Consider the following 24822-nt stretch of genomic DNA (forward strand, 5'->3'; position numbering starts at 1 on the left):
CGTAAAATGCTCTTCTTTCCCTGAAGCAGATCCCGTTTCAGATAACGATCAACCACCGGTGAAACGATCTTTTCTTGACCACGCGATGAGGGAGTTACGGCGGAGGGGATTCAGTGTGGTGGCCGCCGCCATGTCAGTTAGAAGATCCGAGCTGTTATCTTTGACGTCTGTTACCATTTTCGCCGTTGATGATAGGAGCCTGTTTCTTGCACCCGGTGGATTCCGGTACGACTTCCTCCACCATGTCTTGCCGACACGGCTCCATTTCGACGATCTTTCAACGTTAGCGGTAGGTGGAACAGAAGTCGACACTTTGGCTCCGAACAAAACTATCCTCGTTTACTCTGTAAATGGCGCCATAAGCGCTGACGGTGTAGCGGTTGACGGGACGGAAGTTTACCAAAACGGCTGGGTGGTTGTGATGTCCGTGAAGGCTTCATTGGATGACGTAACTGCTTCTCCGGCAAATCCGCCTCTCCACGCCGGCTCTCCAGAAACCGACTACTACGTTCCTTCTCCGTCACCACGTTCTGGTGTTTCTTATGGTGGTAACTCAACCAGAAAGCAACCTCCAGGCATTTCAAAAGGCGAGTTTTCTTCAGGAACTCCATCTCCAGCAGTGGATCTAGATGGAGGATATGACGACTACCCTACACCGACTAGCTTCGATCCTGTGATATCGGCCTTCGGCCCATCGCCGGAACCGGTGAACTACGATTACGTCGCTCCTAATTGTGACGTGAACTCGACGGCCGGCGTTGAAGGAGGAGATCTCTTTTGCCTAGAAAGAAAAACGCGGGAACTAATGGAGCAATCTCAACCGTTGGATTCCTTGGGTCAAACTTCCAATCATTTGACTCAATCCGACGACGTCAAGATTTTTGAGAACGTTAACATTGCTGATGATCTGTTCTTTTACACGTAAATTTGATTGCCACGTGGCACCACACTTGTTATCCGACGTGGGATCTTTACGAAATTTAAAATTCTAAATCATCGATTCATTCTATTGTTTCTTAATCATATAGCAAAGTGGTTTTCTGGTAGATTATCTAATATACATATAAGAGTGAGTCTCATGTAATACCGTCTCACGGATCCTAATATGTGAGACGGGTCAACCCTACCAATATTCACAATAAAAATTAATACTCTTAGCATAAAAAGTAATATCTTTTCATGAATGACCCAAATAAAGATTCGTCTCACAAAATACGACTCATGAGACCGTCTCACACAAAATAATTATTATAGAATAATTATTTTAAATAAATAGACAGAAATAATCCTCTTTTATTTATAAAAAACCATAAAATCTGTTTTAATAAGTTCGTATTTCAATTGTTACGTTATGTATTTTATGTATTTAATATGTAACACTTTTGATCTGATTATAGCTTATTTTGCTTATTTTATATGATTAGCTCAATTAAAAAATAATAAAATTGAAAGCAAAAATAAGAATATATGGAATTTTAACGTGATTTGGTCCAACCGACCTACATCTATTGGACCACATCCAACTATCAAGAAAATTCACTAAATATAAGCAGTTTACATTCATACTAGGACTTATTAAAATAAAATACTCTTTTTTTACCTAATGACGCCTCTATAACGAACATATTTAGTATATTTTACTCGGCGAACACTACTCATCTTCAATATCCGCTAACTCGAACTTCCTTTGATAACATGCAGATTGTTCTATCCCAAGAATGTCCATTGAACGCTTGTGCACCATCAGTAATAGAAAAACTCTCAAAACAAAATGATAAAGTGACATTGTTTGAATCTTGTTGTAAGAGTTGTAGTGACACATAATGCAACATGGAACGAACATATTCGTTTTGTCTCGTTAATTTCACACCCAACCAACCTGACAAGATCACAACATAAAATATGTTCAATACAAAAAATATCTCTCTCTCCCGAGAACTCACTTTCTTCTTTCGAAGAATGTATGAATGAATATTGAAAAGTCCACTCATTATAAAATTCTACTGAAATAATTTTTATTATTTACGACTGAAAATACACACACATCTACATTTAAATAAGTTAAACATACATTTTAATAGGTCATCCAACCTCAGAATAAAAATAATTGCAGTTAATGAAATCATAAAATGAAATCAATCTCTCAGTCTACTTATTTAAAAGAGATACTCGAACATATAACAAAAGTCTGATAAATCAACAACGTAAAACAAGATTCAAAATGTTTAACTATATTGCTTAAAATCATATCTCATAAACGTATTATGCGGAAGAAATGCAACGTCCTCGGGTTTTCACGTGCACCACCATTTCAGCCTACTCAGTTTAAACACCTCCAGTCTTCTCAACTGTAAGGTCACCTGCATCAATCACACTTGGTGAGTCTAAAGAGTCAACACACCTGAACCGTTATAACAAGTACATATACATATCATGCAGCAGTGAAAAGTACAGTAAATAAAATACCTTTCATGATCTTAAAAGCATGAACTTAAACATATCGTGTCAAAGAATAATGTGTCAAAACATGTCTCAACATATCATCATATACGTGTTCATTTTCTTTAATTGAAATCAGTTCGTTAGTTGTGACTTTCATATCAGCACTATCGTATCAGATCTATTCGATGGATCCATCTATGTATAACCGTGGCACTCGACGGCAGGATATCAACGACAGTATTACCCATCCACTAAGCCTTATTACTCATCCACTGAGCCTTGGCCTTATATGTCATCGTATTATCGTATTCGTATTAGTCACAACCAACTATCATCCTTCAAAAACATGTCATTGTATTCATCACTTGTAAAAATCGTGCATATATGCAAATTTTCTTATAATGCATGCAACGTATTTTTCATATATACCTAAAACTCATTATCGATATAATATATACATTTAAAACATGTCAAATTGTGATCAGGGCGCTGTCAGGTCTACTAACTCGACCCGGGTGCAAAATGATCATTTTGCCCCTGGAAACCATAATTGACCATTATACCCCTGGACCTCAAAATTTCGACCTGAAGCCAACCAAACTCCTTAAAACACCTCAAAACATATTTACATTTGTTTCTTAGACATAAATTTGAGCATGTTTCATGACTTATACGATTCGTTTTAAAACTTGAACCGGGGTCCCGGTTTTAATCTGAATCAACCCGAAACTCAACCAAATTTTCCAAACTTAAACCATGACTTAAACATACCATACCAGCCCTTAAACCACCTATACCAGACCACTTATGAACCTCGAACAGCACCTGAAAGTTGCTGGAATTTTTATGCGTGCATACACTGAAGCCCTAGTTGCACCCACGACCCCATAATCGATCCTAGACCAAAAATCAGCGTGTCCAGCCCTTAACCAACTATCCTTAGACCATGATCAAGCCGAGGACTCACTCATGGACCAACCAAACCCATGCCTACTGCCCATGCAATCAGCCACACATGAGTTACCTGAAAACAAGCAACACCCAATCCTACACGACCCTTGCGTCTCGACCGACTCTAAATCATGACCAGCCACGGATGTGCCCTCCTAGACCACGTCTCAACCCACTTAGGGACTACACCGTCGCTTGGTTCGACTCCCCAACAGCTGGTCCCCTTCCGAACGCCTGATCTAGCCACAACCATCACATAAACACCCTAGGATCGACCGGCCCTCACCAAGACTGGACTAAACCTCGACTCCAGCACCTTGATGCCACATATCTCAGCTTTTACAGCCCTTAAACTCGAAGACCTAGCAGCCCCTTGCATGAGAGTCGTGGAAAAACGTGAGTACGAGTCAAGCATATACATATTCCATGACAACAAAACGATACAACATAATAGATCAAAGAATTTCTCATGCATAAACACACAAATCAGCATATAATAATGTGAATGATGAGAAGGGAGGGGTGGCCGTGTGATGTGATGTAGGGTTAGGGTTGGGTGATGGTGATTAGGTGATATAATTATGTACTAATGGACTTTTAATAAAAATTAAAGTGGTAAAAAGGATTTTAATCCCATTAAGCAATAAAATAATCTCATTAATCTCAAAAAAAATCCCGAAAAATATTTCGTTTAGGTACGTTTTTGAAAATATTGTCTGAATCCTCAAAAAGTCATCCGACTTGCTAAAATTTGCGTACTGATTTAAAATATGACGCGATGAGTACAATAACTCTACAAAAACTCATTTTCAAAAATCACCCTTATTTACATCATATATTAAATAATTAAAAATAAATATTTAATAACCATTTTTCCTTAATTATCCCCGGTCTCCGTTCCTCGTTCTAGCGCGAAAACTACTAAAAGCCCTTATTCATGAAACTTTAATAAACCATGAAATAAAACACATATCCAAGCAATAATCATGCATTTAATGCATTAAAATTATTTAATAAAATACATAAGAAATTTGATAACTTGCATGCATGTGGTTTACGTGGACCTTCAAATTTTTTTAGGACGTTATAATCTATCAACCTTAAATTGAATTTCGTCCCCGGAATTCGCTGAATGCTTAATCAATACTAACGTATAAAACTTAGTAATTTGTCCCATGTTTAATGTTAGACTAACTCCAATATTTCGACTCACTAAAAATCCCTAGAATTCTAAAATCCATATATCAAGATTTTAGATTACTAACTCGACTAAAACCTTAATATTTGTTTATTGGTAACATATGTTGGACACCACTAATTCATTTATGTTTTAATTTCACCCAAATTTTTCATATAAACACATATCTCATAAACTTGTAATTCACTTACACAACCTAAATAGTCTTAGATAACACAATTCCAATACACATACCACTTAATCTCAAGTTTCTTAATTACTTTAAAAAATTCCTCAAGACATGGTATTTATCTCACTTTTTACACGCGTCTGTCAAGTAACCTAACCCCCAATCATACCCAAATTTCTAAAAAAAATTAACACTAATAAATGTATACTTTTAACTCTTAATATCATGTTAAAACTTATGCTACATCAAACCTTAAGTTCCAAAAAATATGTTAACTTAATGTCTAATCCTATAGCTTAACTAATTGATCAACTTTACCTTAAATTGTTGTCACTCCAAATTCTTAATTTGCCACAACAAAATTCCACTAAAACTTAGATTTTGAAGCCCAATATTGAATCATTCTGCGTAGCCATTGATTACCATTCCTTATTATAACCCAAATATTTCAAGGTTCTAAATATCCCTTCAAGCCTAAATCATCGAAAATTCATATCTTTTAAACCTTTCAATTCTCAGTTATTGTTAAACCACTCCCCAAATTTCTTAACAAATTGCAAAATTAATTCTCAATTTCTTCGAAAATTATCCAATTGGTCCTAAATTACGAAACTTCTACAATTACCCATAAGTTTTCTTTTCTTTCTTTTGGCGTTCCTAATTCTATTTTATAGGTTTTTCGTAATATTAATTCCAATAATATTAAGCTTATTAAACCCAAATTCAATTCTCCTAACCAATCTTACATTTCCATCAAGACCTAAAATCACAAATCATATATTTTTATACTTCTAAAGATCGTCGTATTCTTCGAATAATTATTTCTTATATGGAATTCTAAAAAATTAACTCAACTAGTAAACACAAATCATCAATATTTTCTTAGAAAATATACATGTCCCAAAAGCATTCATAATCTTCACAACTAACTTATGATTCGAAAAGTAGAACATCAGTACTACTAACCAAAAATCAATATAGTCAAATCATTTTCAATCCTTTTTAACTACCATTATCCAAATTCTTCATCATATCCAATTCCACCACAAAGTCAACATGCATGAAAATCATATAGTTTCTTATTTCATGTCGTGACATGCATATAGACAGATAAACATGTACCGTAAAACGTATATCATGTAAACATACAGATGATAACATTAAAAAAATTTAGAACTTTTAACTTACAGACTTGAGGCTTGAACACTGAGCTGCAGAAGCTGGCAGCGGCACAACCTTATGAAGGACCCTTGCTCTGATACCAACTGAAACATCTACTCATTTTAAAATTCTACTGAAATATTTTTTATTTAAAGATACGACTGAAAATACACACACATCAACATTTAAATAAGTTAAACATATATTTTAAAAGGTCATCCAACCTCTGAATAAAAGTAACTGCAGTTAATGAAATCAAAATATGAAATCAATCTCCCAGTCTACTGATTTAAAAGAGATACTCGAACAGATAACAAAATTATGATAAATCAACAATGTATAACAAGATTCAAAACATTTGACCATATTGCTTAAACCCATATCTCATAAACATATTATGCGGAAGAAATGCAAGGTCCTCAGGTTTTCACGTGTACCCCCAGCTCAGCCTACTTAGTTTTAAATGCCTCCAATCTCTTCAACCGTATGGTCACCTGCATTAATCACACCTAGTGAGTCTAAAGACTCAATATACATGAACCGTTATAACAAGTACATATACATATCATGCAGCAGTAAAAAGTATAGTAATTAAAATACATTTCATGATCTTAAAAGCATGAACTTAAACATATCGTGTCAAAGAATAACGTGTCAAAACATGTCTCAACATATCATCATATACATGTTCATTTTCTTTAATTGAAATCAGTTCATTAGTTGTGACTATCGTATCAGCTCTATTCGATGGATCCATCTACGTATAACCGTGGTACCCTACGGTAGGACATCAACGACAGTATTACCATCCACTGAGCCTTGGCAGTATTACCCATCCACTGAGCCTTGGCCTTACATATCATCGTATTAGCGTATTCGTATTAGTCACAACCAACTCTCATCCTTCAAAAACATGTCATCGTATTCATCACTTATAAAAATCGTGTATATATGCAAATTTCCTTAAAATCAAGCATGCAATGTAATTTTCATATATACATAAAAGTCATTATCGATATAACATATACATTTAAAAAATTTCAAATTGTGATCAGGGCGCTTCCATTATACCCTTGGACTTCAAAATTTTGACCCGAAGCCAATCAAACTTCTCAAAACACCTCAAACTATATTTGTTTCTTAGACATAAACTTGGACCTGTTTCATAACATATACGATGCGTTTTAAAATTGTACCGGGGTCTCGGTTTTAACCCGAAACTCAACCAAACTTTTCAAACTTAAACCATGACTTAACCGTACCATACCAGCCCTTAAACCACCTAGACCAGACCACTTATGACCCTCGAACAGCACCTGACAGTTGCTTGAATTTTTCTGCGTGCATACATCGAAGCCCTAGTTGCACCCACGACCCTGTAATCGATCCTAGACCAAAACCCAGCGTGTCCAGCCCTTAACCAACTATCCTAAGACCATGATCAATCCGAATACTTCACTCCTGGACCAACCAAACCCATGCTTACTACCCATGCAATCAGCCACACGTGAGTTACCTGAAAACAAGCAACACCCAATCCTACACGACCCTTGCGGCTCGACCGACTCTAGATCATGACCAGCCACGGATGTGCTCTCCTAGACCACGTCTCAACCCCCCTTAGGGACTACACCGTGGCTCGGTTCGACTCCCCAACAGCCGGTCCCCTTCATTACGCCTGATCTAGCCACAACCATCACATAAACACCCTAGGATCGATCGGTCCTCACCAAGACTGGACTAAACCTCGACTCCAGCACCTTGATGCCACATATCTCAGCTTTTACAGCCCTTAAACTCGAAGACCTAGCAGCCCCTTGCATGAAAGTCGTGGAAAAACGTGAGTACGAGTCAAGCATATGCATATTCTGTGACAAAACGATGCAACATAATATATCAAAGAATTTCTCATGCATAAACACACAAATCAGCATATAATTATGTGAATGATGTGAAAAATGAGATTTTGGGCGTGCCTTTGTGTTTCTACGCTCGAGACCTTAGATATCTTCGCGCACGACGTGCACCGGAGAGACGGAAAGGGATTTTCTTTGAAAACTTGAGCTACAACTTGAAGTGGCTGCTAGTGTAACTTGAAGAAAAGCTGCTGGAGAAAGTGGGAGGGGTGGCCGTGTGATGTGAAATAGGGTTAGGGTTGGGTGATGGTGATTAGGTGGTATAATTATGTACTAATGGGCTTTTAATAAAAATTAAAGGGATAAAAAAGGATTTTATGCCTATTAAGCAATAAAATAATCTCATTAATTTCAAAAAACTGAAAAATATTTCATTTATGTACGTTTTTGAAAATATTGCCCGAACCCTCAAAAAGTAATCTGACTTGCTAAAATATGCGTACCGATTTAAAATATAATGCGATGAGAAAAAATACTCTACAAAAGGTCATTTTCAAAAATCACCTTTATTTATATCATATATTAAATAATTTTAAAAAAATTTAATAAAAAATTTCCTTAATTATTTTCGGTTTTCGTTCCTCGTTCGAGCGCGAAAATTACTAAAAGTTCTTATGCATGAAACTTTAATAAACAATGAAATAAAACATATATCGATGCAATAATCATGCATTTAATGCATTAAACCTGTCCACCTGAAAATGTCACTACTGAAAACCTATATTGTCACCAGTCTTGTTACACTGCCTCTATTTGCGCTGACTGACATATTAATAATTTCGAGGCATGATGATCCATAACTGTGGGGCCAAGATCGAGGCATGCCCGAGATGCTCAGGAAATGTTAACGTTTGAGGACATAGATGTGATGAACCGTATTTTAAAATACTAGTACTTTAATATTTGCGGAAAAATTTAAAAAAATTCTAATATTTTATTAATTATTATAAATATAACTCGTAAAACAAATTAACGATCACCACACATACTAAAATAAAATTAATATTAAAACATCATCATTTTAAATACCACAACCACAAAATCCAATTTAAACCATCCACCATAATTTGAACAATCCAACAAAATATAAAAAGTCTCAACTTACTAGTCACCAATACTAAGACATTTTAAACATGCACAATTAAAACGCTAGTGAACTACTGATAGGACTCGTTTTTACGTGTTTTTAGTGTTGGTTTTGAGTCGCATTCATGCATCATATTAGTTTGTTTAGTTTAATTTTGCATCTTTTTAGCATTATTTAGCATTTGACTGACCTCGTGTATTTTGTGGTGATTTTGTAGGAATTGAACCAAAGAGTGGGAGAAACTTTGGCATAATGTCGAAGAAGATTCGCTAGGGCGGTCAAAAGTGACCGCCCCAGCGAGCATTGTGGTCTGGCCGAGGATTATTTTGCGCAAGTGTCTCGCTAGCGAAACCAGGGACATGCTCGAGGAAGCTTATTCGAGGACCTCTCGCTAGGGCGGTCAAAATATACCGTCCTAGCGAGAAGCGAGATTGAGAAAGATTTGTTTCCAAATTTCTAGGGACTCTATCTGACACCATAACCTAACACACGAGAACAGCAGCCGTTTTTCATCTTTTATCAGACTTTTCATCATTTTTCTTGGAGAGGAGGCTAGGAGCAAAGGAGATTTCGAAGACCTCGAGATTTCCACGCGTCGTGGCCGTCATCCATCGTCATCTTTAGTATTTTCATTATTCAGTATTTTATTTCTTACATTGATTATTGGTTTTTATCATGAATTTCAGTAGCTAAACTCTAGATTTGTTGGGATTTGAGGGGATCCTACCCCGTACTCGGTGTTTAACATTATTTCTCGACGTTTTCATTAGTGAATTGTTTATGCTATTGTTCTTTCGTGTTTCAATCGAAGCCTAGCTAACTTCCTTTGATTATTTCATGTTGTTGATGAGTTCGATAGAATAGTTAACAATAGGATCAAATAGTATAAACCACGGATTAAAAATTTTAGTAGATATACGGAATTGGGTACGTGTCGATAGTGATAGTTCACTCGAATGAAAGCTAGTGGATTCCACAGAATGTAATGCAATCTTGAACTGTTAAATATTTGAGGACACTTGAGTACTGCATGTTTTTTATTAGTATTAATATAGCCCGACAGAGTATATTAATTAGTCTAGGGAATTCCGTCGAACGCACGAGTAAAAGTCGAGTGTAATTATTTAAACACGAGTGGTAGGTGAACTGATAATTCCCAACAAATTCATTTCTCATTTGATTTAATCCAAATTAATCATTGCGTTCTTGAACACGTTTTCTTTGCAATTTAATTATTTTAATTGTTTACTTTACATTAGTTTAATCATCAACTCAATTTATCGTTGCTAAAGAAATTTTACTTGAAAATAAAAAATAGTGTAACGCAGTCCTTGTGGAACGATACTCGTATTCACTTACGTTTATTATAACTTGACTATCGTGAACTTGCGATATTTAAATCGAGCTTTCATTTATAAAATAAATTTTGGGATTATTCACTGTGCAAGTTTTGCTCGATCAAGTTTTTGGCGCCGTTGCCGGGGACTGTTGATTCACAATTTTTTATTTTTCATTTAAATTCTTTAGTATTATTTATTTTATTGTTATTTGATACTCTCATTGTGTTGCAGATTTTTCTTGTGGTGCATGCGAAGATCACTCGAGTTTAAGCTTGAGCCTTTTGACCCCGAGATCGAACGCACAGCTAGATGTCGACTACAGCAGCAAAGAGCGAAGGAAAGAATGGAAGGCGATCAACAAAGAGAGGAGCCAAGGCGTATACCGATGTTGGATTATGCACAGCCGTCTCTTGATGGAGCACGTCCAAGCATCGTAAGACCAGTCATCCGAGCTAATCAGTTTGAGATCAAGCCAGCTATCATTCAGATGATTCAGAACACTGTCCAATTTGGGGGAAGTGCACTTGACGACCCTAATTCTCATATAGCTGACTTTCTTGAAATTTGTGATACTTTTAAGTTTAATGGCGTGTCTGATGACGCTGTTCGTTTGCGTTTATTTCCATTTTCACTGAGAGATAAAGCTAAGTCGTGGTTAAACTGTTTGCCTGTAGGGTCTATTACTACATGGGAAGATATGGCAAAGGCGTTCTTGATCAAGTACTTTCCTCCGTCGAAGACTATGAAGCTCAGAGCCGACATTACTACTTTTGCTCAATATGAGCAAGAGTCACTTTACGAGGCATGGGAGCGCTACAAGGACTTGTTGAGGAGATGTCCACACCATGAGCTGCCTCTTGGGTTAGTTGTTCAAACTTTCTACTACGGTCTGCTTACTCCTAACCGTACTATGATAGATGTTGCTGCCTGTGGTAACTTACTGAGAAAGACGGCGGAGGAAGGATATGAGTTATTGGAGGAGATGGCTGCTAGTAGCTATCATCCTCAGTCTGATAGGCAGAGACGAGGTGCTGGAGTTAATCAAGTTAATGATTTGTCGGCGGTTTCAGCACAGTTAGAGGCTTTGAATAGAAAGATTGATGGGATGAGCATGAGTGGGTCGGCTATGCGTCTGCAAGAAATTTTCTGTGATAAGTGTGGGGGTGAGCATGATGTGCAGGATTGCCAAGATGGCAATCCATTCTATGTGCCTGAGGGAGCACCGGTAAAACAGGTGGGATTCCAGAACCGTCCTAGAAATGACCCTTACTCGAACACATATAATCCGGGATGGAGGAATCACCCAAAATTTTCATGGAGAGGTCAAAACAACCAACATCACCAACAAAGAGGTCCACCATATGTGATGCACCAAGGATTCAATCCAGAACCGTCTCGGGAGGAGAAGTCCAATTTAGAGCAAATGATGACTAAATTTATTTCTGCAACAGAGACAAGATTTCAGAACCAAGATGCATCCATAAAGGGGTTAGAGAATCAAATTGGACAATTGGCTAAGCTGATTGCTAATAGGGAGCAAGGAACTTTACCAAGCAACACGGAAACTAACCCAAGAGAACATGTGAAGGCGGTGGAATTGCGTAGTGGAAAAACACTCGGGTCTAATGAGGAAAAGACCAAGTACGGTGAGGATGAGGTGAAAAATCGAGGAGGTAAGTCTTCTAACTCTACATCTACACCTATTGCACAGAATAAAATTGTTATCCCTCCACATTTTCCTGCAGCAATGAAGAAAGCTAAATTAGATGCACAATTTGGTAAATTTCTTGAGATATTTAAAAAATTGCATATTAGCATTCCTTTTGCTGATGCTTTATTGAATATGCCAAGTTATGCAAAATTCTTGAAAGATATCTTAGCAAATAAGCGGAAGCTAGAAGATCATATGACGGTGAATTTGACCGAAAATTGCTCCGCTTTAGTTCAAAACAAGATGCCTCCGAAGCAAAAAGATCCAGGGAGTTTCTCGATACCTTGCATTATTGGTGACATTAATTTTCATAAAGCTCTATGTGATCTTGGTGCGAGCATTAATCTGATGCCTTTTTCTGTGTTTAGGAGACTGGGATTAGGTGAACCCAAGCCAACTACGATGTCGTTGCAGCTGGCTGACAGATCTGTCAAGTATCCACGTGGGATTATCGAAGATGTTCTGGTGAAAGTGGATAAGTTTATTTTTCCTGCAGACTTTGTGGTACTTGACATGGAGGAAGATTTAGAGATGCCTTTAATCCTAGGGAGACCGTTTCTTGCTACAGGGAAAGCACTGATTGATGTTGAGGAGGGGAAATTGAGACTGAGAGTTGGAGAAGAAGAAATTATTTTTGATGTTTTCAATACTCTCAAGCACACAATGCACAATGATAGTTGCTTTCGTATTGATGTCTTGGATTCGCTTGTTTGTGATTTTGTGCAGGATGGATTGAAAGAACCATTGTAGGCCACTCTCACTACTGAAAAGCAGGAGGACGAGCTAGACGAGGAAAAGATGGAGATGGTAGCTCATTTGAATGCCATTCCACCTTGGAGAAAGCAAGTGAGGCTTAGACTAGAGGAATTGGGAGACAGAAAAGATTTAATGCCTCAAAAGTCAAGCCTAGAGGAGCCACCTACTTTGGAGCTCAAACCATTACCTCCACATCTCAAGTACGTATATCTAGGAGAAAATAATAAATTGCCTGTTATTATTTCCTCTTCTTTGACAGATGAGATGGAGAGTAAGCTCTTGGGAGTCCTCAAGGAGCATAAAGGAGCATTCGCTTGGAAGGTTTCGGACATAAAAGGGATAAGTCCTTCGATCTGCATGCACAAAATTCTGATGGAAGATAAATACTCACCTCTAGCACAACCACAAAGGAGACTCAATCCAAAGATGCAAGAGGTAGTAAAAGCTGAAACAATTAAACTTCTGGATGCAGGTATTATCTATCCTATCTCTGATAGTGCGTGGGTAAGTCCTGTACAATGTGTGCCTAAAAATGGTGGGATTACTGTTATTGCTAATGAAAAAAATGAGTTGATTCCCACTAGAACTATTACGGGTTGGCGTGTATGCATAGATTATAGGAAATTGAATGATGCAACCCGTAAAGATCACTTTCCCTTGCCATTTATCGATCAAATGATTGAACGATTAGCAGGTCATGAATTTTATTGCTTTTTAGATGGATATTCGGGATACAATCAAATCACAATTGCACCTGAGGACCAAGAGAAAACTACTTTCACTTTCCCTTATGGTACTTTTGCGTTTAGGCGTATGCCCTTTGGTTTATGCAATGCACCTGCAACATTTCAAAGATGCATGACCGCTATCTTTCATGACATGACTGAAAATTTCCTTGAAATCTTTATGGATGACTTCTCTATTTTTGGCTCCTCATTTAATGAATGTTTAGAGAATTTGAACTTGGTGTTAGTTAGATGTGAGGAGAGCAATTTGGTGTTGAATTGGGAGAAGTGTCATTTTATGGTTCAAGAGGGGATTGTGTTAGGACACAAGGTATCGGAGAATGGAATTGAGGTTGAAAAAGCAAAGGTGGAAGTAATCAAAAACTTACCCCCACCTTCATCAATAAAAGGAGTTAGAAGTTTCCTAGGGCATGCTGGTTTTTATAGGCGTTTCATTAAAGATTTTTCCAAAATTGCTAAACATTTATCCTCTTTGTTGATGAAAGATGCTGAATTTAATTTTGATTCTACTTGTCTGCATGCATTCGAGATACTCAAGGAAAGCTTGGTGACAGCACCTGTTCTGACTGTCCCTGATTGGGAGCTACCGTTTGAGGTGATGTGCGATGCTAGTGATACAGCTGTTGGTGCGGTGCTGGGTCAAAGGAAGAACAAGGTATTTCATACCATCTACTATGCAAGTAAGACTTTAAATGATGCTCAATTGAATTACGCTACTACTGAAAAGGAATTTCTTGCTATTGTATTTGCTTTCGACAAATTTCATTCATACCTTGTTCTGTCTAAAGCAACTGTGTATACATATCATTCTGCCCTAAAATACTTGCTTGCTAAGAAAGATGCGAAACCTAGGTTAATTAGGTGGATTTTATTATTGCAAGAATTTGATCTCGAAATTCGAGATAAAAAGGGTGTGGAAAATGTAGTTGCTGACCACCTGTCTAGGCTTGAGCATGTTAGAATTAAGGGCAGTGACGATGATATTGATGACTGGTTTCCTGATGGACAATTGCTTGAGGTAAATGCGTACCCTTGGTATGCCGATTTTGCAAATTTTCTTGTCACTGGCACACCTCCACCTAATTTATTGTTTCACCAAAGAAAGAAGTTTTTTTCAGACGTGAAATATTATTTTTGGGAGGAACCGTTCTTGTTTAAGATTTGTGCAGACTCCATGATAAGAAGATGTGTGGCGGAGGAGGAAACCAATCAAATTCTGAACCATTGTCATGACCGTGAGGTAGGTGGTCACTTTGGACCCATACGGACGGCATCTAAGGTACTTGAATGTGGCTTCTATTGGCCAACTCTTTTTAAGGATGCTCGTTTGTATGTTCTCAATTGTGATAGATGCCAACGCACAGGTAATATTTCCAACCGTCATGAGATGCCTTTAAATAACATTATTGAGTGTGAAATATTTGCTGTGTGGGGGATTGATTTTATGGGTCCTTTTCCTGCATCTTTTGCAAAGAAATTTATTCTGGTGGCAGTGGAGTATGTATCTAAATGGGTGGAGGCAGAGGCTTGTGCCACTAATGATGCACAAGTGGTGTTAAAATTTTTGAAGAAACATATTTTTAATCGATTTGGTGCACCACGTGCAATCATAAGTGATGGTGGCACCCATTTTTGCAACAAAATTTTTGATAAACTGTTGGGCAAATATGGTGTCACCCACAAGGTTTCCACTCCATACCATCCCCAAACTAGTGGACAAGTTGAAGTATCCAATCGAGAAATTAAGAGGATTTTAGAGAAGACGGTTAATGTGAATAGGAAGGACTAGTCCATTCGGTTAGAAGATGCTTTGTGGGCGTATCGTACTGCTTTTAAAACACCTATAGGCACTACACCATATAGGTTGCTTTTTGGTAAAGCATGTCATCTACCAGTCGAATTAGAGCATAGAGCATATTGGGCGACCAAAGCACTAAACTTTGATTTTGCTCTTGCAGGTGAAAAACGATTGCTGCAGTTGAATCAGTTAGATGAGTTTCAGGGAAGAGCTTATGATCTTGCACTATCTTACAAGGAACGCACCAAACGAGCCCATGACAAACACATTATAAGAAGGGAATTCAAAGTGGGTGAAGCGGTGTTGGTATACAATTCTCGCTTACGACTCTTTCCGGGCAAGCTAAAGTCAAGGTGGTCAGGACCATTCACTATAGCCAAGGTGTTCTCATCGGGTGCAGTGGTGTTGCATGATGGCAAGGACGGGACATTTACTGTGAACGCTCAAAGATTGAAGCACTATATCGGTGGCACAATTGAGCCACAAATTGGAGTCGCTTGGCTCCATGACAGTCATTGAGGACATGGGTGAAGAGTCGAGCTCTAGACTATAAATTGAGAACTACTTCTACTCCTTATTTTGATTTTGATTATATTTTTTTTTTAGTTATTAATCGCATCATTTGCATTTAGGTAGTTGCATGGCATTGCATTCAAATTTTTTTCCCGAACACTTCTCGCTCGGGCGGTCAAAACTGACCGCCCCAGCGGGTACTCGTTTTTTTTTTTAAAAAAAAAAAAAAAAAAGTCTTTTGTGAAAACGTCTCGCCAGGGCGGGAAAAATATACCGCCCTAGCGAGTCGCGCAGATTAAAAATTTTTCTCCCCGAAAAATTCTCGCTCGGGCGGTCAATTTTGACCGCCCTAGCGAGTCGCACAGATTAACAAAAAAATTTTTTCCGAAAACTTCTCGCTCGGGCGGTCAGTTTTGACCGCCCTAGCGAGTCGCGCAGATTATAAATACTTTTCTCTTCTCTTTTCCTCCCCACTTCGAACCCTACTACTCCCCTCCGATTTTCGGCACCCCCCCTCCATCTTTTGTGCTCAATCCTTATTATTTGGTGATTTTTCAGGGCAAAGACTCAATCTTGGTCCATACACTCCACGAGGAAGCATTTAGGCTACAAGATTTTCTTCTCCGGCGGTCTTTCAAGCAACTCCGGTCATCTTCCACATATTCCGGTGAGCTTCTCCGGCGACCCTCAACAATTTTCCGGCGGTTGGATACCTTGTGCACTCCAATCTCTACATGGCACCCAAAAGATCTAAGGTAACTCACGGTGCTTCTAGTTCTCGTTCCACTCTATCTATGTTTGTGAATGAAAAAGCTAGGGAGAGATTTGAGCATGCTAGACTACATAGGAAACCAATCCCTGAGCGTGGATTTAGCTCGTTTCTTATCGGTCAATTTTCGGAGTCCCAAATAGAAAGAAGAGGGTGGAATACCTTTGTAGCACAACCGAATGCAGCAGTGGTTCCGGTTGTGCGTGAATTTTATGCCAATGCTCCGGAGGGAAATGAGTCGAAGGCATTTGTGAGGGGACATCTAGTCCCGTATGATCCCAAGACGATCAATGATATGTTGGGTTTACCGTCGGTGGACGATTCGGTGTTTCAGGCGTGGGTGCTTAACCCGGATTATGATTTGATCATTCGCACACTCTGTTATCCAGGCACCACGTGGAAACAACCGGGGACTTACACGGTATTTCTTGAAAAGTTTTTGAAAGTGGAGGGGGCATTGTGGTATGCATTCTTGTCTAAGAGATTGATGCCGGTCGGTCATACGAGTGATGTGCAGCGTGAGCGGGCGGTTGTTCTCTATGCCATCTGTATTGGGATGGTAATTGATGTGGGCAGGCTCATTTTCGGACAGCTTAACATGTGCATTAATAGCAGTAATTTGGCTTTTTACTTCCCGACGATAGTGACTGAGCTGTGTGCCCGAGCAGGGGTGATATTCGAAGATGATGATGAGTGGGCCGATGAGAGCCATTGATGAGGCTCTCTATAAATCCAAGAGGGAGAAGAGACAGGCTGAGCTGCCCGAGGAGGTATTTTTCGATTATGGGATAGCAGCTCAACCACCTCCGGCCTTAGGACATGCACCACCACCCCCACAGCCACGCCGCCATGCCATGCGAGATCGCGTCGCCGAATTGGGCGCTTGGGTCCATTATCAGACGCAGTACCAGGCCGTTAATCAGGCACATATTCAGAACATCGAACACCTGGTGCAGGGGATCTCAACTCATTTGGGCATCGACACTTCTGGACGACCACCTACACCCGCATACCCGCCACCCTTCCAATTTCAGTACAATTATCATATGCCCCCAGCAGCTGAAGAGGGAGTTCCACCGCCGGAGAATGAGGAGGAGGATGATTTCTGATCAGGGGAGTTTACTGTTTCCCCTTTCTTTTTATTTTGCATATTCTATCTTTACATTTAAATTCATGAGTTTTTTTTTATGTTTTTAGTGTTTGTTTCGTTTTGTGCACTGAGGGCATTGCACAACTCTAGTATGGGGGGGAGTAGATTGTTATGTTTGCTTAGTTAATTAGTTTTAAATTGTTGCATTTCTTTTATTTGGTGTCGTTTATGGTGAGAAGACATAGTGTATGAGCCAATGATGACGTTGAATTGATAGTATACAAAAGTATTGATTGGGTCACCTCATGAATGGTACTCTTGATTGTTAAAGCATGAATTTTGGCACAAAGTTGAACTTTTTGAGCACATATGTGTGGGGACTAGAATTTTGTAGGAATAATGGTGAAATTTGAAGGTTTTGTGTGGTTAACTTGAAAGGCATCATTTATGAGTTGATTTAGCATGTAAACCCGTGAAAATAAGTCACTAATTGGGACCTTGAATGAGAACATGTGATTTGCCTTGAACTTCACATATACCCCCTTTTTCAATGCACTGAATTAAAATATCATACTCCTAACCAGCTGTAATCCAAAGTATATATTCTTAGCCTAGGGAGTACACGTGTGAAAATTGTGCATCAAAAAAAAATATCGAAAAAGAAAAAATTGGCGGAGATGTAAGGTGAGGGGGAGCCGAAATAAAAGGAATGAAATTCTATTCCTGGGCTAAAAGTTGGAGATGTAAGGAGACGAGGAAAGTCAGACGAAAAGTCTTGACGATTGCACAATGAAAATGATCGGTGTACTCCCGACTGTTAGCCACTTGAGCTTATTTTCCTTCTTTTCGACACCCTTCTCTGCACTTAAGAATCGAATAAAGTTCAAATTATGGTTAGTGATAAATGGACACGGGGGTGCATGCTAGTGAGACTTGTATTGAAGTGCTAATTGAGTGACTCGCATGATCGGATGATTGATCTATTTGAAGTACGAATGACTAGACCCATCATGACACACACACACGTTCAAATTAGTGTCGAGATTTATGTGTAGATGAGAATGAGTATTCGTTTGTGATTTGACTTGATTATGATTTGTATGTGGGAAAGTTCACTAAGGCATGAGCATAAAAGTGTTAACTCACCATTGACATTTACTTGTGTTGGTTATTTCTTGTTTGAGTATTTTTTGTTTGTTGTGTTTGTTTAGAATCTCGTGCTTTAACCTATTTTGCTCGAGGGCGAGCAAAAGGTTAGTATGAGGGGGTTGATAGGACTCATTTTTACGTGTTTTTAGTGTTGGTTTTGAGTCGCATTCATGCATCATATTAGTTTGTTTAGTTTAATTTTGCATCTTTTTAGCATTATTTAGCATTTGACTGACCTCGTGTATTTTTTGGTGATTTTGTAGGAATTGAACCAAAGAGTGGGAGAAGCTTTGGCATAATGTCGAAGAGGATTCGCTAGGGCGGTCAAAAGTGACCGCCCCAGCGAGCAATGTGGTCTGGCCGAGGATTATTTTGCGCAAGTGTCTCGCTAGGGCGGTCAAAAGTGACCGCCCCAGCGAAACCAGGGACATGCTCGAGGAAGCTTATTCGAGGACCTCTCGCTAGGGCGGTCAAAATATACCGCCCTAGCGAGAAGCGAAATTGAGAAAGATTTGTTTCCAAATTTCTAGGGACTCTATCCGACACCATAGCCTAACACACGAGAACAGCAGCCGTTTTTCATCTTTTATCAGACTTTTCATCATTTTTCTTGGAGAGGAGGCTAGGAGCAAAGGAGATTTCGAAGACCTCGAGATTTCCACGCGTCGTGGCCGTCATCCATCGTCATCTTTAGTATTTTCATTATTCAGTATTTTATTTCTTACATTGATTGTTGGTTTTTATCATGAATTTCAGTAGCTAAACTCTAGATTTGTTGGGATTTGAGGGGATCCTACCCCGTACTCGGTGTTTAACATTATTTCTCGACGTTTTCATTAGTGAATTGTTTATGCTATTGTTCTTTCGTGTTTCAATCGAAGCCTAGCTAACTTCCTTTGATTATTTCATGTTGTTGATGAGTTCGATAGAATAGTTAACAATTGGATCAAATAGTATAAACCACGGATTAAAAATTTTAGTAGATATACGGAATTGGGTACGTGTCGATAGTGATAGTTCACTCGAATGAAAGCTAGTGGATTCCACAGAATGTAATGCAATCTTGAACTGTTAAATATTTGAGGACACTTGAGTACTGCATGTTTTTTATTAGTATTAATATAGCCCGACAGAGTATATTAATTAGTCTAGGGAATTCCGTCGAACGCACGAGTAAAAGTCGAGTGTAATTATTTAAACACGAGTGGTAGGTGAACTGATAATTCCCAACAAATTCATTTCTCATTTGATTTGATCCAAATTAATCATTGCGTTCTTGAACACGTTTTCTTTGCAATTTAATTATTTTAATTGTTTACTTTACATTAGTTTAATCATCAACTCAATTTATCGTTGCTAAAGAAATTTTACTTGAAAATAAAAAATAGTGTAACGCAGTCCTTGTGGAACGATACTCATATTCACTTACGTTTATTATAATTTGACTATCGTGCACTTGCGATATTTAAATCGAGCTTTCATTTATAAAATAAATTTTGGGATTATTCACTGTGCAAGTTTTGCTCGATCAACTACAAGGTCATCGGGTTTCCACTGTCACTGGCCGAGCCTGCTCACTGTCACCACCTCTAGCCTGCTCAACTATATCATCTGCATCGATCAAGTCTAGTGAGTCTAATAACTCAGCATGCATAAACCGTGAATAAAAAATAATATGTAATAAAATTCGTGCAATTTAAACATAGCTTGTACATAGTATAACATAAGCATAAATATGTATACCGCAATTTTCTGCATAAAAAATTTCATAAAATCATATTTTTATGCATGTCATAATAATCGTAATCGTAAATAATTTTGTGTAGAATTCTGTTCAATGCAAGTAGCCCATAACATAAATCGTTTGATCAAACTAAACCACAGTACTGAGTCGGAAGGGATCACCACAGCCCTTGGACTGAATGTCCACTACTTAACATAACATAAGTCCTCTGAAGAGGTTGGAGAGATCTCCTGACACATTCTCCGGCTTCCAAACCGTAACATAATTTGGCCACGGGACAAATCACATACATCAAAAATAATTTTTTTCCACGTCATACATACTTACAACATCGTGAATCTCGTGGGATCTTCCTTGGACATGCTGTCCTAACATACTAAAATTTATACTCAAAATAGACTCTAAGGTGCATTCGGAGACATACGATTCCCGAATTAAATAGAACCACTTAGGGAGTACCCATCGACTCGGGACTCGACTCATACATAAAACACATCCGAACCTACTGCCTAAGGCCCTAAACAAGCTCTGAACAATTCTCGAACCCTGTACCATGCACAACAAACCATAAAAACACAAGCTGCCCCAAGAGTGATGCTACGACACCTATGCGTTCTATATGACTTCCTATCGATTCTAACTCGAACCAAGCCCTAGGATCGACCTTAGACATAACTTAAGCCTATGGTCCATCCCGTTCCAGCCCCTAACACTCCACATTAAACGTGTACCACTTGTTACACTATACATATGTAAATATTCTTTGCACAATTTAAAATAACTCACCAACTAATTATTAAAAATCCAAGACGCAGTGCAAAACATAAAATCGTCAAACCAAAACCTAAAGCTAGCATTTTTTCAAAAATAGCATAAACTCTTCAATCCACTCAAAAATCACTTAAAAGCATTACATTCATAAAATCTTTAAAGTGCCATAAAAATCATCATAATTCAAAAAACTAGCATTGGTCATCGGGTTATGTGCATCATCAGCTCAGCCAGTTCAACCATCAAGTCCTCCAATATCATCATAAACATCATCACATACATCATTCATACCTAGTGAGTCTATTAACTCAACCTTAACCGTGCTAATAAGTAGTACGTATACATCCACATGCAACAATGGAAATTACTTTTAATCAAATAGCTTTTCATTAATATGCATAACTTTAAAACCTTTTTTCCTTTCATCATATACTTTTCATTTCATCATATACATATATGTTTCCCTTTATTGAATTCAGATCATTAATTGTAACTTTCGTATCAGCTGTTCGTCGATTGATCAATCTTACGTATTACCATAGTACCAGGAGGCGAGGACATCGACGACACTCTCACCGTCAACTGAGCCTTGGCCTTATACGTCATCATCTCTTTTCGTATTCGTATTAGTCACAATCAAATCACCTCCTTCAAAATCTTTTATCATATTCATCACTTATAAAAATTCATGCATAGATATCATTTTTCTTTTAAACCAAGCATGCAACACATCTTTTAACTTTATCATTTTTCATCATGAAATCCCATAACCTTTCAAAAAAAATATTTTAACATTCATTACAGCATTCAGGGCACTTTCAGGACGTCTAACATTTTTTTAAGTTTAAATGAACGTTTTGCCCCCGAAACCCTAACTTTCCCAATTTATGCTTGGACCTTAAAACGACGACCCCAATCCATCCAAACTTTACATAACACCTTAAAGTACACCCATAAATATTTCTTAGACGTAAATTTAAGCTTCTCGACTAAATTCTTAATTCATTTTAAAACTTAAACCCTGCGTCCCGGTTTTAACCCGAATCGACTCGAAACTTAACCAAACTCCACCGAACTTTAACCATAGCTTATTAACACCTACCTAACCTTTTTTCAACCCAATTCAATTCAATTTCGACCTTTGGAAACACCTAGAACCTGCTGAAATTTTATTTCCTTTGTTCGAAACCCTAGCCCTAACCAACCATGTAAGATCTTCGACCCTAGCCCTTAACCACGAGACTAGACCCTACCTGACCCTGCTGGGACCCTAACCGAACCCCTTAGGACCCCTTTTCACCAGCCTCTACAGCCCATGCACGCACAGGCACCAACCTGTGCCCCTACAAGATTTACGCGTCGAGGCCCACGGTTCCAGCCCTAGCCCTTGCACCAGCCGCCCCTTAATCTCTCTAGGACCAACAGCAGCACGCAGCCTGTGCCTTCCTAGACACCAAAATCAAAACCTTAGCTCTATTGGAACCTAGTTTCGTTCAACTCTTATTCCTTCACGTCCAGCCCTTATGCAGCCTTATCTAAGCCTTATAAACCGTCCATAAATGGTGCCCATATGGTATCTAATCTGGCATCCCCCTTTGTGCATCATTAACATGAATTCAAAATTATGAAAACTCAAGTTGTAACATTTATATGCCATAGAAACGAAAATAGATAAGAGGAGATCATATTTTTCATGCACAAATGTATAATCACGCATAATATGGTATGACAATGAGTAAAAGAAGATTAAGGCGTGCCTTTGCGTGTTTCACGCACGAAAAACAATTCTAGACGCGAGAGACGTTGGCGGAGAGACAGGGGAGGAGACCTTGCTGAAATTTCCTCTTCAAAAGTGACGTGAAAAGCCTTTGGATGTGAGGTGTGTGGTGTGTTGTTTGAGAGTAAAACCCTAGGAGTTTAGGTTGCTTGAGGCGTGAGTTTTTGTGTAGATTAGGGTTTGGAACTCGCTCTTTTGATATAAATAATTCGGTACGAGTTTAGGCCCAATAACCATAGTATAATAGGCTCATTAGGACCATTATAATGTAAGTAAAATATTTCGTTTAAGAAAGTTTTCGAAAATATTAGCCGAGTTACCAAAAAGTCATCATTTTCGTCAAAAGTCGATTATCGATTTAAAATACGACTCGTTGTGTAAAAACACCTCAAAAACATCATTTTCGAAACTCACTTATTAAATATTTCGTATATTAAATAATTAAAAATGATCATTTAATAAAAATATTTTTCCTTCATAGTCCCCCGTCTCCGTTCCTCGATCGCGTCTCGAATAACCCTTGAAAACACAGTTTTATACATTCTAATAGAAAACCATATTTTAAACATGAAAATATGCCTATCTCATTTAATCAATGCAATTAAAATAATTTAATTAATAATTTTTTATTTTTCCTAGATTTGTGTGCAATTGGATTATGATATCGCATTATGGACCTTACACCACAGCTCCTTAAACAACACAAACCATCAGCTATTCCATCCAACCAGCCCCTAACCAACCTATACCAGGCCTACCCCGGGACCCTAAGACTCTGCCTAGACCCTAGCCCTGGTCCAGTCCTTTACTGAACCTGACGTGAAAGCTGTGATCTAGCTCCTATGCGCGTGGTTATGTGCTTGTTACATTTTATATTGCACCAACAGCCTCTTGCCCCATCATGGGCCATCCAATAACATCTAAACACATCCTAAAACATAACCATAGGTATCAGCAAGCCATAGGTACTGCCCAATGAAAGTGATGATCAAGACTCGAAGAAAACGTAGAAGTTCATGCGTATTTCATATCGAAACGAGTTTTAATAACGTTCTAGCATACATATAATCAAACCAATGTATTTTCATGCATATTTTATATCAAAATATATTATATAAATCGATGCATAAAAGAAAGGTTTAGACATGCCTTTGTGTTAAAATGCACGATATATCGACAAACGAACACGGGGACGAACGAGGATGGAGTGCTGCGTTTAATGGTCTGAAAAGTGGCTAAATTTATCAAGGATTATAGTGTAATGCATAAAAGAAAGGTTTAGACATGCCTTTGTGTTAAAACACACGATATATCGACAAACGAACACGGGGACGAACGGGGACGGAGTGATGCGTTTAATGGTCTGAAAAATGGCTAAATTTATCAAGGATTATAGTGTGATGATGTGCTAAGTTTGCTGATGGAAGAAAATTGAAAAAAATTCGAAGTCCTAAGCCTTGAAGTTCTCGGCCAACTAGTGTGTGAGAATAGTGTATGTTTGTGTGTGAGTGGCGAGTGTTGTGTTTTGATTTTAGGGTAGGACTCTACCTTATAGTATTTAAATAAGATAATGACTATGTGTTTAGTTTAATTAAATCACAATTTAAAATTAATATTTAAGCCCTCCAATTTTCGAAATTAAGAGTACTACAAATTTTAAAGACAAAAACTTGTGTGAGACGGTCTCATGAGTTGTATTTTGTGAGACGAGTCTCTTATTTGGGTCATCCATGA

At 38.2% G+C, this 24822-nt stretch overlaps 1 protein-coding gene and 1 non-coding gene across 2 annotated transcripts; one reads left to right on the forward strand and one right to left on the reverse strand.

Annotated features, from left to right (window-relative positions):
• The first annotated feature begins 10511 nt into the window (after positions 1–10511).
• Positions 10512–15794, forward strand: LOC142519782 (uncharacterized). Its single transcript, XM_075622811.1, has 8 exons — positions 10512–10697; positions 10845–11100; positions 11182–11937; positions 12991–13074; positions 13684–14132; positions 14313–14495; positions 14796–15242; positions 15456–15794. The coding sequence occupies exons 1-8, from the start codon at positions 10512–10514 to the stop codon at positions 15792–15794; spliced, it is 2700 nt and encodes an 899-aa protein (XP_075478926.1).
• LOC142519954 (small nucleolar RNA R71) lies at positions 11010–11116 on the reverse strand. Its single transcript, XR_012813839.1, has one exon. It is a non-coding gene; the product is annotated as a small nucleolar RNA R71 (small nucleolar RNA).
• Positions 15795–24822: the final 9028 nt, after the last annotated feature.

The sequence above is a fragment of the Primulina tabacum genome, chromosome 11 (assembly GCF_025594145.1).
Source record: "Primulina tabacum isolate GXHZ01 chromosome 11, ASM2559414v2, whole genome shotgun sequence".
Classification (NCBI taxonomy): domain Eukaryota; kingdom Viridiplantae; phylum Streptophyta; class Magnoliopsida; order Lamiales; family Gesneriaceae; genus Primulina; species Primulina tabacum.

Bases quoted from the DNA above. Each gene is read 5' to 3' on its own strand.
- LOC142519782 (XM_075622811.1), top strand. From the start codon at position 10,512: ATGCGAAGATCACTCGAGTTTAAGCTTGAGCCTTTTGACCCCGAGATC. The intron at 11,938-12,990 runs GTAAGTCTTCTA...CTTCTTTGACAG, and splicing joins TGAGGTGAAAAATCGAGGAG to ATGAGATGGAGAGTAAGCTC. The intron at 15,243-15,455 runs GTTAATGTGAAT...CGATTGCTGCAG, and splicing joins AGAGGATTTTAGAGAAGACG to TTGAATCAGTTAGATGAGTT.